The sequence below is a fragment of the Neltuma alba genome, unplaced genomic scaffold (assembly GCF_004799145.2).
Source record: "Neltuma alba isolate B1F8T4 unplaced genomic scaffold, ASM479914v2 tig00012044_pilon, whole genome shotgun sequence".
Taxonomy (NCBI): domain Eukaryota; kingdom Viridiplantae; phylum Streptophyta; class Magnoliopsida; order Fabales; family Fabaceae; genus Neltuma; species Neltuma alba.
Genome location: NW_021636609.1, coordinates 49,366 through 67,615, shown reverse-complemented (window position 1 = coordinate 67,615; position 18,250 = coordinate 49,366). Strand labels below are relative to the sequence as shown.

The window sequence follows — 18,250 nt, the reverse complement described above, 5'->3', positions numbered from 1 at the left end:
TAACAACTTCACGACTATTAAAATATAGAGTTAACAACTTAACATTAGACATTTTTAAAAAAATATGTCCATAGTTTGAACAAGTTTTCAGTATTATCTTTCAAATTTATTAAATTATCGTTTTCTCATCATAACCTCTCTTCACTTAATCAGTATAAAAGAAAGGAAAATCAAAACCACCAAAAAAAATTTAAAAACAATAAATAATTAAGATAAATTGTAAAATTTAATAAGGGTAAATTAAGTATTTCAAAAAGGTTTTGATATTAAGCAAATGGGGCATATCTTTTGGAAGGAATGTCTAGAAAAAGAATGTACTCATCAAAAAAATCTAACAAGTGAACAATATGCAACAAAAAAATTTGGATATAAGAAAGGAAAACAGTAATCTTACTACTCATGCACAATTGTTATTAGAGATTTTGATTATTATACTACATTCAGTTTTTAATATAAGAGTTAATTTGACATTTAATTTAATTCTAAATATAACATTTTAATCTACTTTGTATATTATATTTATTTTTTTTTAAAATAGTTATTGTAGCAGTTATTCATATTAAATGTTTCATCAAATAGTAATTTTAGCTAATATATTTAGTAAGGGTATCTTAAAAAAAAATAATACATATTTATTACAAATGATTAACTTGACTAATTTTTTTAATCTATTCAAATTAATTAATTAGTTCTTATATTAAATATTAGAAGTGATATTTCTTTATTAAGAATTCATTGTAATATCGAGAGAAATGAAATGATTATTATTATCCACTAAAATTTACCAAGTGAAAAATTCTAATCAACTCACCACAAAAGTCCGGTGCGATTTAAAACGATGACCGAGTCTCTTAAATATTTGTCATGGATTTAATCCTTAACTGTGTACGAAAAAACTCTTTTTTTCTGGGTGAAAAAAAGCTTTTTCAAAGAGACAAAACTCACCTTTGCTTTGAAAAAGATTAATTTTTAATTCTCTAAATTTATCTCTCTTAGCTGACACTCATAAATAACTTTCCAACTAAAAAACTATCTCCAAACGTATTTACAAAAATAACTTAAATTTAAAATTTAATTATAAGTTCATATATTTGGCCAAAAAAGTTAATTATAAGTTCGTATAGAAATAGTTAAGAAACAAAAGTAGGTAAGAAACCGAGCTGGGAGGGAGGCCAGGCTTCTCTCTCTTCTCATATCGGACCGCAGACTCCCAAACGCAACGAAGTGTTCCAGTTCCAAAGACTGAGCTGACACAGACAAGTGTTAGCAAGAGCGCCGGAAGAGTGAAGAGGGGAGTTCCTATGGGGAATCAGAAGCAGAAATGGACGGCGGAGGAAGAAGAAGCATTACTCGCCGGAATAGCCAAGCACGGTCCCGGCAAGTGGAAGAACATTCTCAAGGATCCCGAGTTTGCGCCTTTCCTCACTCACCGTTCCAACATTGACCTCAAGGTTCCTTACCCTTTCACTCGCCTTTTCCTTGCCTAAGTCGACTATTCTATTAAATTTATGCACGGCAGCATTTCTTAGGGTTCCTCGTTCCCTTCCCTGTAGGTGCTGGTTGTTAAATTATTTCCCCGGAAATTTTTAGTTTTGCTTATCTGAATATGTTATATGTGGATGCGATGATTGCTCATATGACCAAGTTGGCCTGACTCCTTCAAATGATCGATGAAGATATAATAGCTTTGCAAACTGTGGGCTTGAGTTAGTTTGTAGCTATATTTTTTAACCTTTTATTACTAGGCGCCAAAACAATATTGTGATGTGGTTATTTCAAGGTCTTATGATGCTATCATGGCTTGCTTTTAATCTCACTCATCTTTGTAACAATCTTTTATGTCTTAATGTGAGTGCATGTAGAAATGGAAGACAAACTACTCTTTGGAAAATTCTAATGAGATATTCTAACTCTGAGGATCAAATTGAGACGAAGGTTGTCTTGAGGTTTTTATTTCACAGTAACTTGTTTGTTCTCTGTACTTTTGATATGCTTATATTAAGTATTTTTCATACTGTTGAAGAACTAACTATTCTAAAAGTCATTGGTGGATTTTGTAATTCTATTTTATGAACCGCGGGATGATGATAACTTAAAATTAGTACAACGTGCTTTTATGATTGGTCCTTTAAAGAACAGAATAAAACTTCATAGATGAATTCATGGAGTGTTATATGTCAAATATAATTATTTCAATGTTCTGTATCCCGGCAGAAGTTAAATCCAAATATATATTTCACCATTCCTCTGTTATTATTCTTTTGATCTGCTAGGATAAATGGAGGAACTTAAGTGTTAATACTGCTGCTCAAGGTTCTAAAGATAAAGCAAGGAATCCTAAGATTAAAGCTGTTCTGCCTGCTTCAGTTACTAGCATTCAAAATGCTACTCCTACTGCTCCAGTTCGCCAAAGTGCAACTTCTGATACTGCCGTTGATGATGCTTCTCATAAAGCACAGGATGTGAAGAATGCTCCACGGTATGCTTTCATATCTCTTCCTAATTTTTCACTTTTGCAAGTATTTAACTATTCTCTATCGTATGAATATTGCCCAGTACGGTATGTCGCACACTATCTACTCTTTTCATCTTTCGTGTGGAATAGATTTGTTCATGGAAAATAATGGCATCTCAGAAATCTAATGACTCTTTCTTTATGTTATTTTATATACAAATAGTCTCTTGATCGAACTCATGCTTTTAACATTTAAAGCCTGCTGAAATATATATATATATATATATATATATGAAAAGAATAAAAACAAAGTTACGTGGTGTCCCATAAATTGTGCAGAGAAAATTTAAAGAATGAAAAGATTACATGGTGTCCCGTAAGACATTTAAACCACTATCAGTGGCTTTTAAATAAAGCGATTCCTCATAGATCTTATCTTTTATGTTGATTTGCATTAGAATCAACATGGCATATAATGACATTGATGAGAAGAGTTCATTTTCCATTTGGAGTCTTATTTTCCGACAGTCGCATTGATTGACTTTGTTCTTGCCTAATATTTTTTTCCTTCTAGTGAAGGTTTATTGTGAAGTTTGCTAAAATGCAAATGAAAAATTTGGCAAAGACCTTCAACTTGCAATAGTGGCAAATAACCCTTACTTTCAATTTAATTTGCCCTTATATAATTATTGTTTTTCTACTTGTTGAAAATTATATCCTAAGGGATTTTTGTTACTTTTTCTTTTTGTGGTTTCTGCCAGGTATAATGGAATGGTCTTTGAAGCCCTGTCAACTATAAAAGATACTAATGGTTCAGACATAAATACCATTGTCAGTTTCATTGAGGTACGGTGAAGGTCTAATGATTGCAATAACTTTTGATATTGTACGGCATGGTTCCAGTCAAATGTGTTCTTCCCCCCACCCCCCTAATACCTTTATTTGGTTGTTTTATCATGGATCATCTGACTCTGGTCAATTACACTTGATCATACAGTAAATCTTGTTTTGCTGCTGCATGAAGTAATATGAAATGTTTGTCATCCTCAATTATTTAAGTCGAATTGAGTAATCTCTAGTGTGCTTTCTATGCTTGAGTCCACTAAGGGTGATGATTGTGTACAATACTGCAGAAAAGGCACAAGATACCTCCAAATTTCAGAAGGGCATTAAGTACGAGGTTGAGGAGGCTCGTTGCTCAAGGGAAACTTGAGAAGGTAATAGAATTAAAGTTTTCATCTTAAAGCTTTTGAGTATTTTTCTTTAGATGCACAATATTTAATCTTGATGCTGTCTTTCTTGTTTGATGGTTCCTTGCTTGGGATAGATAATTTCACTTCGATACAATGAAACGAAACTTCTTCATCCTGTTACTTATATTTCTTGAAGTGTGTTACTGGGGCAATTTGCCTTTGGTGCTTGCCAGACAAATGATGATTGATTCCTTTTCTTTCTTTATGGAATATGTTTGCATGTTTAGGGAGGGAGGGGGAGGACATTTGGTGCCGGAAGGAAAAATAAGCAACTTTTATTTTAAATTCGCTAGTTTATAAAGGAAATTTTTCTGCCACGCTAGTATTCAAAATGTCTTCTATAGCAAAATACTACTATTTTAATATTTGGTAATGCCTCACAAGCTAGCTGTTCCACGGCTTCCAACAGTCTACAGCCTCAACTCTTTATTTTTATACACGGCAAGCAAAATGCATGGAGTAGCAGTGAGATCGAACCCATGATCTTCCACGAACAAGGGTGATATTCATGTATTATGCCAAAGGCAGTGGCTACAGCTTCACCTCAACTGAGATAAAGTCTGGGCACATAAGCAAACCTGTGAATAAATTCAAGTTGCTATTATCTTAAAACTTGTTTTTCTGTTTATGTGTTGATGATTTCTCAACTCTACCCAACCCTGCAGGTACAAAATTGTTACAAGATAAAAAAGGACCCCCCTTCTGGGGAAAAAACAGTTCCAACGAAACAAAAAGACATCTGGCAACATCAACCACCAGCCTCTAGTGTAGTGCCTTCTTATGAGACCGCTAAGGATGCTGCTGATACTGCAGCCTACAGACTTGCAGAAGCTGAGAATAAGTCATTTCTGGCTGCTGAGGCAGTCAAGGAAGCAGAAAGACTCGCGAAATTTGCTGAAGAAGCCGATGCAGTGTTACAACTAGTGAAAGAGATTTATGAACAATGTACTGATAAACAGCTATATCTATATGTTAATAACTTTTTTTTTTTTGGGAAAAAAATCATTACTTATAGCTTAAAATAACCATAGTTCTTTTGTGGATTTGTTGATGCAGGCTCGCGTGGTGAAACTATTTTCTTGGCGTAAAGTTGGTGAAATACAAGGTCGATCATAGATTTACATCTCTGCATCGGTTTTTTTACCTTGTTTTCTGATAGATTTTTTTCCTCCTCCCGCGCATTCATTTGTTATTATTACATCATAAGTCATGTTTATATTAGGCTAACGTATTCTGTGCCAAACCCGTCTAGAGTTCCATGGCGGAAGCAGTATATATGATCTGATCAAGGATGTTTTATGGCTTGGAAAGAGGGTGTCTCAATTGTAGCTTTCCTTTCGTTTTGTTTTGTTTTGTTTTTGCTTTTTGTCTCTGTTTTTTTTTCGGTGGGGGATTGGTGCTGGCCAAAAGCATTTACCTAGATCTTAATCGGCTAAAGTTTTGTCATCCTTAACCATGATATTCTTGAGAATACAAGATATAAAAGTGAATCTTATGTAATTGTTTGACACATGGCAAATTATGACACTGACAAAAATCTTACAATAAAATGCATATTATATACTATCTTTGATTCTAATTATAAAAACCAATTGACTAATTTGAGGAAAGTAAGGAAGTAAATTGAGTTAGTTATTTGTTTTAAATGTGTTGTTTTTTCTAAATTATTCTTACTAATCAAGTGTATTAATTAGAATTATAATTATCAAAAGGATTATCTCGGAAAAAATTGAGTAAATATGAGAGACAAAGTAGATTGAGGTTTTATATTTAGGATCAAAATAAAAGTCAAATATGATTTTATATTAAAGATTGGAGGTGGTATATGTCATACACTATCTACAGCGGCATTTCCATTGTGTTAATTACTCAGCTTTCAATAGGGGTGAGCAACAAACCCATTACCCGCTAGCCTGCCCATGACCCATGAAATTTTTGCCAATTTAAGCCCGCCCAATTAGCCCAGATAAGAGATTATAAATGGGCGGGCTTAAATGGGTATGGTGGCCCATTAAACGGGTTGGGCTATGGGCAAGGTATTGGGCTGCCCATACCCGCCCGTTTAAGTTTTAATTTTTTAAAAATATTTTTATTTTTCATTTAATTGATGATATTGTTTCTCATTTATCTTTATCAAACTTCATTTGTCTAAGCTTTTATTTTATCCTTTAGGTGAAAGTTGGAACTTTCAAAGTTTGAGACTTTATGATTGGTGACTTCTTTTATGATTTTATCAGACTTTGATTGTTTGTGAATCTAAGTAAGGTTGTGTGATTGAATATGATTGATGTTATTTCATATTTGATTTGCTATTTGGCATGCAAAATTTATTGCTAGCTTCATAAGGTTACATATACAAAATAACTATACTGAACAAAAATTAAAAAAAAAATGGATTACCCCGTAACCCGGTTAGCCCAAACGGGCTGCCCCGTAACCCATTTAATACGGGCTAAATGGGCTATTACGGGTTATGGGTTACCCATGCCCATTTATAAATAAATGGGCGGGCTATGGGCTAACCTTCGGGTTAGCCCACCCGTCCATTGCTCAGCCCTAGCTTTCAACACATGAATTCATGATTTATAAAGGGAAAATTGTAAATAAATTCGTCATTGAAAAATCAATTGGCAAATAGTTTATAGAATGATGAGTTGTACAAAAAAAAGATAAGTTGTATATATGAAAAAAAGTTAAGAGTTCTTAGCTTTTAGTTTTAATTTCTCTCTAATTTTCTCATTTATAAATATAGTTATATAATTTAATGTACTCTTCCGTGAGGTTGGTTATCTACAATTATACGATTTCAAGCAAGTTCGTCTTTGACTGTTAACTCCTAGCTTTCATGGAAGCTATTTTTTTTTTAATGAAAATATGGAAGGGATCATGTTTAAGATTGTAATAGTAACATTATATGTAATCGGTTAACTACGTTCATGAAAATTTTGCAATTCACAAATCCATTTTAATTTATCTTGTTTTAAATTTAAATTATACAAAACCCTCCTGAATTTTATGTCGTGTGTAAATAATTTTCCTTTTGAAAATTTATACCAAATCTCTCAAAATTTTTACATTTATGTAGATAACTTTCATATTGTTAGTTTTGTTCATTATTTATTTGTAAATGTCTCAAAGTCTAAGGGGTCTATGGGTTTGTGATTATTTGCATAGATTTTAAGACATTAAAAAGGTTTATTATTAAATTTTAAAGATTTAGGACATTATTTATACATGATTATAAGCTTAAGAAAGCTTTATGTAATTTAGCGTTGAATTTATAGAATAGGGGCATTACATGATAAATTGGATCTAAATATTAACCTGTAATTCGTAAAAATTAGAACATAGAAATAAATATTTAATAGAGATAACATGATACATGAACATAAAAGAGCAATGAATTGATACTGATGTTGAAAATTTATGAAACTCGAAAGTTTATATTCTAACATTAACGAGCTCATAATGAGTTTATAATTACTAAATTCAAACAAATTTACAACGATCCGGTCAAAACAAAAAACACATTTACAATGAGGGCGAGATTTAGTTTATTATTTTATTATTTTGAATACTACTTACATATATTAAAGAAAAAATGGGGATAAAAAGAAGCAGCAAATTTTATACGTTGACAAGCTCCAGGCAAGTTAATTTTACGAACAAAAAAGGGGAAAAATAAGAGCTCTTTGCAAGATTAATCCTAATTCTACATTAATAACATACTATGTAGCAAAAGTGGAAACCATTCAGAGAGCCAGAAGAGAAGCATTATAACTTGAAAAGGGCATAGTAGTCAACATGACAAAAAATGATACAAGAATTAAAATTCCTTTAGTTCTACAAAATGAAACGCTAATGACCCCTCAGAATTGACTTCAAGGAATTGGGAAATTCGTTTGTTTGAAAGTCAAGGTAAAGATTTAAGGTTTAACCGTAGATCACATGTCATGTAACCACAAAAAGTCCATCAGCAAAACCAAAATCCACTTCCTAATCCATAGCACACTAAAATTCCAAATTTTGAACTACAAGAGCACAAGACCAAGTTCAGATGGCTTCAATGAACGCCTTATGCGGTAGTTGTAAAGATAATAGTGAAGTTTCCCATCCCCTGGTCCAAACTTCAGTTCCTTCAAGAATGACCCGTTTTGCATAACATCCAAAGCATTGAAAACATCATAGTCCTGTCTTTTGGCTACAATAAGAGCATCATTCATCAGCTGAAGCAACGGGGTCTTTGTTGAAACATTGTAATAGGAATAAGCTGCTTTCAGAATTGAATAATTTTGGTTTCCAAGAATGGTAGAAGGAAGAGTGTAAAAACTGCAAAAGTCAGTAATCTCATGAGTCTCAGGACTTTCAACCAGGTAACTATCAACAACATTCTCCTTGGGAAGAAGCCAATGCTCAACATCATTTTCATCAAAATCAGGTGCAACAACAAAATTACTTAAATATTTCCTAAGGAGCCTTGTAACTGCAGGAACATCATGGATCTCCATCTTTCTGAACCCCGCGGTTACTGTTGATTCTGGCAACTTGTAAAGCTTTATTGTCCGACTCATTGTCATTCGTGCACCAAGCCTAGAGAAGCCAACATCAATTAGCTTTTTGGGATTAAGAGATCTGTGCCAGTATTGGCAAGTTGCTATTGGTGTAGGAAGAATCACTCCCGCAGTATAGGCTGCCTGCCAGATATTCTCCAAATGCACCCTCCTGGTCACCTCCTTGATCATGACAGGAGCAAGCCTCTTTGATCTAAGCTTTTTATGAACGCACAAGAAATTTATCTCTGCCATGTTAACAACTTCATCACGAACTCGGATTCTAGCTGGAACACCTGTAATAAAGGCAACCAACTTCTTGGAACTTTTGACACGGACTCCAATGTGCCAACTTCTGAAAAAACCAGGAGGTTGCAAAGCCCATCGCAGAAATTCCTTTGAGTAGTTAAATCTGAACATGTTCTCATCATCCTCAACATAATTGTTAGCAAGAAGGTTATAAACCTCTTGGCATGTCTCCTCAGAGTTTATGTCACAAGTAGTCCATTCATAGAGATTAGGAAGGTTGTATGGCTCTTGTTTGACTTCAGACAAGGGGGTCGGAGATTCAATAGGACCTTCGGGCAAACTAGCGTCACCTATATCCTTGAACTGCCCAACAGGTTGGGTTTCCCAAAATTTATGTCTGTTTTCAAGAGAGAGAGACTCTTGAACTTTTTGAGCCAGGGTTTCCAGTGCAAGATCACTTTCAGATGGTGCATTGCCATCCGGGTTGGGGTTTTGAGTCTCTTCAGGTAATTCAGAAGATATATTGCTATCAGCCATTTCCTGAAAGTTATCTGAAAGACAAGAAAACTATTTTTAAAATAAAAAAAAATCATGGAAGGAAGTAAAAGTCTTAACGTCAGATCAAATGGTTGTGAAGGGCATAGAAAAGAAAGTATTCACAACCTTAGCCATATGCCTACCGACTCTCTAATTCACCTGTTGTTCTCAGTCCCACACAACACCCTCCATTCTAGCATCCAGAGAAGAATCCGCTTTTTTGTTTACAACAAAACAACATGTTCTAAGCTACAAAGCATTTCAGGTGATATACCCAAAAACCCGAGTTTCAATTTTTATGGAAAATAATCACCAAAGTCAAGAAATCTCATTAGTCGCACAATGTTAGGAGGAATAACACAATGCAAGGAAGGTGTACCCTAAAGACAAATTAGAATACAAACAAACAAAAATAATCAGGTCTTTGAGGCACTGTTAATCTCATGTAAAAGGAATTGGGAAATACCGAGATAAAAACACAATGACAACTTCAACCCTTAGCTATTTCCATTGGTTTCATAATAAACCACCAAACAGACGATGTCATGAATATCAACATCACATCGTTGTGCACAAAGAAAATGGACCAAACAGATAGAGAATTTCAGTCCAACAATATTATAAATTTGATTTTGCCAAGTGGCATCAAATCATTTATATGTTTAAGGTGGCAAACATCTTTTAAGGATACCTTTAGGCTGTAGATTAAACTGGGATGAACTGATGGAGTGAAGTAGTTGATCATGTAAAAGTTGATTAAATTAGTGATTTTGGCGTTTGGTAGCAAGATGAGTCCTTCATCCAATGACCAATAGTAGACTTCCTCTACTGCAGCTAGCAAGGCTATAGAAGTTTGGAGTTCCATTTTGGAAAAAGTCAACTCTCATGTATACTTAACAAAACGTGTCAGTTCCAGTCATATTATATTCTTAAAGCTTTATTCAGCCTGAATGAAACAAAAATGCATCCATGATCAACTTATTTTGGCAGCTATTCTAGTTCTTTCAGGGGGAGGGATATTGAATATGTAAACTTCTGTTTACATGAAGACTGAAGAGCTTCTATTTGGTTCCTGTGCACCTTCCATGACACACATTGATCGCCAGGAAATGATAGCATGGGACAGAAGATTTAGCATTTTCTATAAAGTCGATGAAGGGGGAAGCATGTGAACTTTTGATAGCAAATCACTCAATCAAAGAAAATTTTCACCAACTTAGAATCATTGATCCCTAAAATCAAACTAAGTGCTGAGCCAATGTGTCATCTGTTCATTTGCCACTCTCCTGTGCAATGTAAATAGAGACAACATTTTTCTGTGCTAACACTGTGGTGTGTGATTTTCTGTAATTTGAACTATTGGGTTAGCTAGGAGAATAGAAATATGGGGAATGTTGACACCAAATTAAGTGGAAAAGAGTTCGTTAGTGCTTGATGCAGTATTGTGGGTTTGAGAAAAATAAATAGACTTATACTAATTCAAATGTGCAGAAAAGATTGAGTTGTTTCTTCTCTGGGCCAAACAAATATCCAGACAAAGCTCAAACGAATGAGTAACTCCCATCTTATTCTGCTAGCACAGTTTATACTACAAGTGCGGAAGGGATGTGCTACCCTTTAAAACCAACTAAAGACATTTCCATCGACCAAATAAGGTGTTAGTAGGTCGAAAAATGTGAGAAGAACAAACAATCCACATAATTTAAGAGGATTGACCCTATTAAAGTCCTGGAATAGCCAGGCATTAGAGAAAGCAGCAGGCGGAGGAAGAAATGATAGCCCTTCCCATTCACGAAAGCTAGAACCGTGAATGGGGGCAACTTTAGACAACCCACAAATACAGCAGTGACAATTATTCAAGATCTAAGCAACACAAAGACCCCCTTCTAAAAACATGATTTGTGCAGTCCTCGCACTGTGCCAAATCCAACACATCAAAAAGCACGTAGCTTCAGAAGCTGCAATTGTTTCCACTTTATTTGAACCCTATCCATTTCCTTCGTTTTCAAAGGACACAAATGGAAGGCTGACGGAAAAAATTGAATAAGGAAATACAGAGTTAACATTTACCTCAAATTGCAGCTGGTATGAAGATTAATACATTCAAAGCAAACTCTCCAAGCTTCCTCTGGCTTGAATCCCTAAGATCTAATGATCCGTGATAGATAGTGAGGAAGAGAGGTGAGAGAGAGAGAGAGGAGGCGGATGCTAACTTAAGAGAGGAGGAAAACTTTGGAATAACCGAATCGTCAAGGCTGCTGAACAGTATGAGCGTGCAAGCTGCCGGAGGTTTTTTTTTTTTTTTGTTCTTTCTTTCTTGCCCCCTCCTTTTCCTTTATTTGTTTTGCCGAACTCTTTTTGCTCTCAGTAATAATAAATAGATATTGTCTTTATTAAAATATTCTTATTAATTAAATGTATTAGTTAAAACTATCATTATTACAAAGGTTACTTGAAAAAAATAGATAAATATGAAAGACAAAGTGAATTAGAGTATTATATTTATAACCAAAATAAAATTCAAACAAACTCTCATATTAAGAAGGGGAGATAATAATAAGTAAGGACAGCAAGTTAAGACCTAAGAGTTATTTTATTGCAAAAATAACATAAAAAGAAGTTAAAAATTATAATATTCCAATTCAAGTACATAAAAAGTCAAAATCATAAAAGATGAAGTGGTGCCTGGTTTGATATTTTGCAAATATAGCCAGATGACTAAAATAACCTTATATCATATTTTCTTTTAAAAAAATTATTGAACTTTTCATTGTCAGTATATTTCTTGTTATTACTTATTCAATATTTGTTATTATCAATTCACAACTTATTAATAAATAACTTCTCATTGTTAGTACGTTTTTTGTTATTTGTTGTTCAACACTAGTCATTGCCAGTTTATAACTTATTAATAAATTTTTTTGATACAATAACATTTTTGTCATTTAATTATATTTGTAAAATACTAAACTAGGTATCACTTTCTCCCTTGAGATTTTGACCTCTTAGGTGTCTCAATTAAAATGTTGCAATTTCCAACTTCTTTTTATATCATCTTCCCTATTTTATTTATATGATAGACTAGATCAAGTAAATATAAATCATGCATTCATGCGAACCAAAAAATTCTTTAAATCAATTAAATAAAATAATATATAAAAAATATAATTTTTTTAAATACCTTTATTTATAAAAGGTGTGAGTGGGAAAGAGAGTGTAAAAAAAATAAAGATAAATAAATAATTATTCCTCCGATCCTTTATATAAAACCTATTTAACTAATTTGATTAAATTAAGAAAGTTAGGTAAGCTAGTTAATTATAAAAAATATGACATATTTTTCCTAAAACACCATAATCATCTTTCTTAATATTCTCTTTCTCTCTTCCACTTGATTATAGTTGAAGGAGTATTTATATGAGTAATTTAGAAAAAATTGATAAATATGATAAATATGTCTTATATTTAGAACCAAAATCAATTCAATAATTATGTCCTATATTAAGAACTGCAGGAGTAATTGAGAGAGTTAAAATAAAAAAAATATTTAATGTTCGAAGCATGGCTTATATAAAAATCAAACTCATTCAAAAAATTAAAAATTATAAAAAGAAGAGTAAAAAGTACATAAATTATGTAATTATAATCATAAATGTCTCAAATACTTGTGATATATATATATATATATATATATTTGGATATAACTCAAAATATTTTCAAATCATTTTAAATTTAAAACTAATTTCTATCAGGTCAGAAATGTTAAAGTTAAAACCCTTCTAACAAATACATTTTGTTGGGATTCATGATATATATATATATATGTTATCATAAGTCGTGCACTTATTATGTATTTTTATATTTTTCAATTTTCATAAAGAATTTTAACTCATAGCTTCAAGTAGGAGTCACCTCGTAGACTAAAAATTTAACTAATTATAGAGTTAAATGAGATTAAAGCATAATATAATTAATATTTTTGAATAGAAATACCCTTAATAAAAAATATTCATAGGCATATTATCTAGTTTCAGCCATCAATTGTGGTATTATTTGGACTTGTATTTTAGGTCTTATTTGGAATCACTTATAAATATGTTTTACATAAATCTAGATAAAATTTTTCTCACAAACTTGTATCATATTTTATAAATTATTATTAGGAAACTGTTTATAAACCATTTGAAATGGACCCCTTAGTAATTTGGATTTGTTTGTTGTAAAAAAAAAAAAAACATGTCATCCTTCATTTGAATAAAAAATTCTTTACTTTTTGGCCAAAATGGAAAGGCCCCATTTATTGAATATACTTCTCCGGTTTTTAATATAGGACCTAATTATTAAATTGGTTTTAATCATAAATATAAGACTTATTTCTTATATTTATCAATTTTCTTTAAATTACCCTTATGGATACTTTTTCAACTATAATCAAATAGAAGAAGGAGAGGGGGTATCAAGAAAAATGATTATAGTGTTTTAGAAAAGACGTGTCATATTTCTTATAATTAACTAACTTATCTAACTTTATTAATTTAATTAAATTAGTGAAATGGGTCTTAAGGACCAGAGGAGCATATAACTTACATGGAAAAATTAATATCCCTTAGTAATATAAATATTTGATAACATTATAAGAGATTTGATTAAGTCATGGACAATTGATTTGGGATCAAGCCTAATTTTGAATCATACTATATTTGGCTATTTGCAGTTTTGTGTATTCGCGACTTCGCGTGTTGTGACTCAAGGGTAAATGTGGAAATTTAGGTTAATTTAATGTGCTTTTCGTTTCAATTCTTTCCCCCTCTTCAGGGTTGCCACTTTGCTACAAAAACTAAACCTAATTTCATTCGCCTCCCTCTGCCTCCAACTCCACGGTTCAGATCCGAGGAGTTTGGGAAACCCTAGCTTAGCTTACCTTTGGAATCTGCTCTCAAGTTTCAATTCTCTCTTCTTTGCTCATCTGTTGTCTCTCTGTCGCTGCTTTACTAGCAAGCATTCAACACTCTTCCAGGTAGCATTTCTTCTCTACATTTCAGTGTCATGGGCATCGTCATTTCAACGTTTGCTCTTTAGCTTACCCCAAAGTTTGAGTGTTTGTATGAGAGCTTTAATTTCTCCAAAGGTTCCTCATTTGATATTTTTTGTTATGTTTCTCTGTAGAAAAATTAGAACGTAAATGTAATCCGAAAGATGTTTTTTTATGTTCCTCGAAGGAAAAAACTGCGCTATGGGATAATGACATTTTTGATAGAGTGGCTTTTAAGGTGATTGATTTGTTATGTCGAAATGTAGGTGAACAGTGAACTAGCTATATGTGTTGTACTTTTTCCCCCTTCGGTTGCATCACGATTTCGGCTTCTCGGTGACTTATTTTATAGATGAGTTACACTGGATTCCGGAGGTGTGGGGAAAGCGGTTTCAGACACTGAAATTTTCTGATATCCGCAGGCCCTTTAAAACTTCACCTCCTGATATTAATATTGCAGAAGTTTAATGCTTGTACTCCAGTGCAAGTGGATTGCAAGTTTGGCTCTTTTGCTATATATTTCATATGAGAGTTGCGCTATATGTGACCTAGAGATGTGTGTGGACATCTTATTTTGCGGTAACCCTTTGATTCTTCCTGTTTGTGGGCACATTTCATGAATTAGATATGCTAAACCTTGGAGGAGTGGGCAAAACAGTGTCTGACAGTGAAAGGTTTATATTCATGATTTCTGATATCTGTTGGCCCTTTAAAATCTCGCGTCCAGATATTATCTATACAGAAGTTTAATGCTTGCACTCCTTATTAAGTGGATTGCAAGTTTGGCTCTTTTGTTACATATCATCACATTATAATTTTATCATGTGTACTTGTGCTATCTACTCAAAGTTGAATAATATTTTAAAAACCTACTTTTGTAGTTATGGCAGGTTTGGCTCCCGAAGGAACACAATTTGATGCTCGTCAATATGACGCTAAAATGAATGAATTGTGAGTCAGTGTACTTCAAATTCATATTTCTGTATGCTTGTATTCATTGTTCATGTGCCTTTTCTGGGATTTTAATTTACGGCAACACAACTGCTCAGGCTTTCTACTGATGGACAAGAATTTTTTACGACCTATGATGAGGTTTATGATACTTTTGATGCAATGGGATTACAAGAAAATCTTTTGAGAGGCATCTATGCTTATGGTAATAAAGTTTTTTGCCTTTGCAGTTATCTTGACGTTATTTACATTTGCATGTTCTCATCTATTTGGTTGGAACATTCCCTTACTGCAGCCTCAGTGATAATAAACACAGGCCATGGAATATTTGTTCGGTTTGTTTCAGTCAGTTTTTCTATATTATTCACTTTCTAGAAGAACACAAAGTGGATCAGTGGGATGGAAGGAAAATCAATGTTTTCTTATTGTTTTTTTTTGGATTAATATTGCACATGTATTTTGATGAGTATCAGGGATGTATTCTTCTAGGAGGAAACTTGAATTTTGTTTTTTAAGAATTCTGCTCAGCTCTTTCACCATCATACGTGTAATTTCTGATTCTTGTTCTAAAGGTTTTGAGAGGCCTTCTGCAATCCAACAGAGGGGAATTGTTCCTTTTTGCAAGGGTCTTGATGTCATTCAACAGGCACAGTCTGGTACTGGCAAGACAGCAACATTCTGCTCGGGAATTTTGCAGCAACTTGATTATGGTTTAGTTCAGTGCCAAGCTTTGGTCTTGGCACCAACAAGGGAGCTAGCGCAGCAGATTGAGAAGGTTATGCGAGCTCTTGGTGATTACCTTGGTGTTAAAGTTCATGCTTGTGTAGGTGGCACAAGTGTTCGTGACGATCAGCGCATTCTCCAAGCTGGTGTTCATGTTGTTGTTGGAACTCCTGGCCGTGTGTTTGACATGCTGCGGAGGCAGTCTCTTCGTCCAGATTACATAAAGATGTTTGTTTTGGATGAGGCTGATGAAATGCTTTCTCGGGGTTTCAAAGACCAGGTTTGTTGATTTTCTTTATTCTTACTTGTTTGTCTCAAGTTGCCTGGCATCTTTTTCTCAATTTTCATATACACAAGGCTATTATTCTTTCAATCTGCATCCATAATCAATGGCATTTTTTGAGATTTGTGAGCTTACAGATTTAGTGTCTTTCCTGTCTTGACTAACATTTTAATTAGTATTGCAGATCTATGACATCTTCCAGCTGCTGCCAGGTAAAATTCAGGTTGGAGTCTTCTCCGCTACAATGCCTCCAGAGGCTCTTGATATTACCAGGAAGTTCATGAATAAGCCTGTGAGAATCTTGGTAAAGCGTGATGAGCTGACCCTTGAAGGTATTAAGCAATTTTATGTCAATGTTGATAAGGAGGAGTGGAAGCTAGAGACACTATGTGATCTTTATGAAACACTGGCCATCACCCAGAGCGTCATTTTTGTCAACACAAGGCGCAAGGTGGACTGGCTAACTGATAAGATGCGAAGCAACGACCATACAGTATCGGCAACCCATGGTGACATGGACCAAAACACCCGAGATATAATTATGCGTGAATTTCGATCTGGTTCTTCTAGAGTTCTGATCACTACTGATCTATTGGCTCGTGGTATTGATGTGCAGCAAGTCTCTCTTGTCATCAACTATGATCTGCCAACCCAGCCTGAAAATTATCTTCATCGAATTGGTCGAAGTGGACGATTTGGAAGGAAAGGTGTGGCTATAAATTTTGTGACAATGGATGATGCAAGAATGCTGTCTGACATTCAGAAGTTCTATAACGTAACCATAGAGGAGTTGCCATCAAATGTTGCGGATCTGCTTTGATGAGTTGGCATTTTTGTTTTTGTTTTTAAACTCATCAGGGTTTCGCTTTTTGACAAGTTTTACCATTTTATTTTTCCCTTTTTAAGATTCTTTTTACACCTTTAGAGTTCAAATTCAAGAACATCCTGACCATATTCTTTAAATGATCTCACAGAAATGGCTTCAAGTAGAGTGTCTTCCTCTCCATTCTTCCTTCCTTTGGTATAATGAACATTAGCAGAAGCTCTACTGTCGTAGTTCTTAGGGCATCTCTGATCTTCTAATTGTAAATGAAGAAATCTTAATTATTTCTATCAGATAATTGCAATATATGGAGGAACACTAACACCTACAATTTTACAGTGAGTGATGTGCAAGTATTCTTGAAAATAGACGATCATGTGAAATCATATGAGAACTCTTACGTATAAGGAATTAAAGAAAACAATAAATTTGGATCAATTAATTCATCTCAAATTGATACGCTGACCCTCGAGAAACTGTTCGATTCAGGGCCCCGAAAAAATTGCTCGAAATCAGAAACCTCAAACCATGATGAGAGGAGCCCTTGGTTCCTTTAACCTATGTATATGATAATGCGGTCGCCCATTAAATATTTGGTGTTAAGAGTTTGTCACTTGAAAGTTTTATCTGGCTTAATTTGGGTGTGAAGAGTTTGCCACTTGAAAGTTTTATCTGGCTTAATCTGGGTTAGTCCCGGTACATCCTTGATTTAAAAGTGTGCCATGCAAATGAAAGGAAATAGAATAAACGGGAAAGGATGAAATCAGAGTGATTCAGAAAAACATAATGTATTGCTTAGAGGTTTCAATAAAAAAGATATACTTAAAAAAAAATCACACTGACAACTGAACAATTGTCAATTACTGAATTAAAACTTGTTATTATAATATGCTCAATTATCATGAGACTTTAGTTGATATATTCCTTATTAAGAATCTTATAGGAATTCTCTCTTAATCTTAGTTGAGAAAATGGAGATTTCAATCATGATAAAGGAGTTTTACTAACCCAATCACATTTCCTTGCTAAAACTATGTTACACTTTTCAAAGTTTACGTAACTGAGTAGCTCACCTGTACATCCATATATTATACATGATACAAAATTTATTTTAAATAAAGGTACTATATAGTATAACTTTTTGTATAAATCACGTGACCAGTCCGTGGCCAATTTTATATTTGTAACCGATAGTACCTTGTATCTACTTCAATTATGAAGTCAAATTTTACACTTGCATATGTGAATCAAACCCAGTCTACCACAAGGAGAAAATATAGGTAATCTGAGAATTATTTCTCCAACTTTCTTATTATGTTTTATTTATGAGTCATCCTATTCTTCCACTCTCAATATATACTATTATCATCACATAAATTTGTGAGGCTGAAACT

The 18,250-nt window shown here is 33.6% G+C and overlaps 3 protein-coding genes across 7 annotated transcripts; 2 read left to right on the top strand and 1 right to left on the bottom strand.

Annotated features, from left to right (window-relative positions):
* The first annotated feature begins 1,159 nt into the window (after positions 1-1,159).
* LOC114721498 (telomere repeat-binding factor 4) lies at positions 1,160-5,074 on the top strand. Its single transcript, XM_028907310.1, has 6 exons — positions 1,160-1,451; positions 2,274-2,479; positions 3,217-3,301; positions 3,589-3,672; positions 4,374-4,653; positions 4,765-5,074. The coding sequence occupies exons 1-6, from the start codon at positions 1,302-1,304 to the stop codon at positions 4,794-4,796; spliced, it is 837 nt and encodes a 278-aa protein (XP_028763143.1). The 5' UTR covers positions 1,160-1,301; the 3' UTR covers positions 4,797-5,074.
* Positions 5,075-7,463: 2,389 nt separating this feature from the next.
* On the bottom strand, positions 7,464-11,338 carry LOC114721539 (glycylpeptide N-tetradecanoyltransferase 1-like). 4 transcript variants are annotated; one of them, XM_028907366.1, is made up of 2 exons: positions 11,115-11,338; positions 7,464-9,074 (listed from the first exon to the last, which is right to left on the bottom strand). In XM_028907366.1, exon 2 carries the CDS (start codon positions 9,042-9,044, stop codon positions 7,740-7,742), a length of 1,305 nt encoding a protein of 434 aa, XP_028763199.1. In that variant the 5' UTR covers positions 9,045-9,074; positions 11,115-11,338; the 3' UTR covers positions 7,464-7,739. The 4 variants fall into 4 exon arrangements, with proteins under 4 accessions (XP_028763199.1, XP_028763197.1, XP_028763198.1 ...); XM_028907364.1 differs by having other exon boundaries at positions 7,464-9,058; XM_028907365.1 differs by lacking the exon at positions 11,115-11,338 and adding an exon at positions 9,171-11,063 and having other exon boundaries at positions 7,464-9,058.
* Positions 11,339-13,874: 2,536 nt separating this feature from the next.
* On the top strand, positions 13,875-17,146 carry LOC114721541 (eukaryotic initiation factor 4A-8). Of its 2 annotated transcripts, none has more exons than XM_028907369.1 (5): positions 13,875-14,061; positions 14,958-15,027; positions 15,126-15,232; positions 15,600-16,030; positions 16,218-17,146. In XM_028907369.1, the coding sequence occupies exons 2-5, from the start codon at positions 14,960-14,962 to the stop codon at positions 16,851-16,853; spliced, it is 1,242 nt and encodes a 413-aa protein (XP_028763202.1). In that variant the 5' UTR covers positions 13,875-14,061; positions 14,958-14,959; the 3' UTR covers positions 16,854-17,146. The 2 variants fall into 2 exon arrangements, with proteins under 2 accessions (XP_028763202.1, XP_028763203.1); XM_028907370.1 differs by having other exon boundaries at positions 13,876-14,061; positions 14,967-15,027.
* The last annotated feature ends 1,104 nt before the right edge of the window (positions 17,147-18,250 follow it).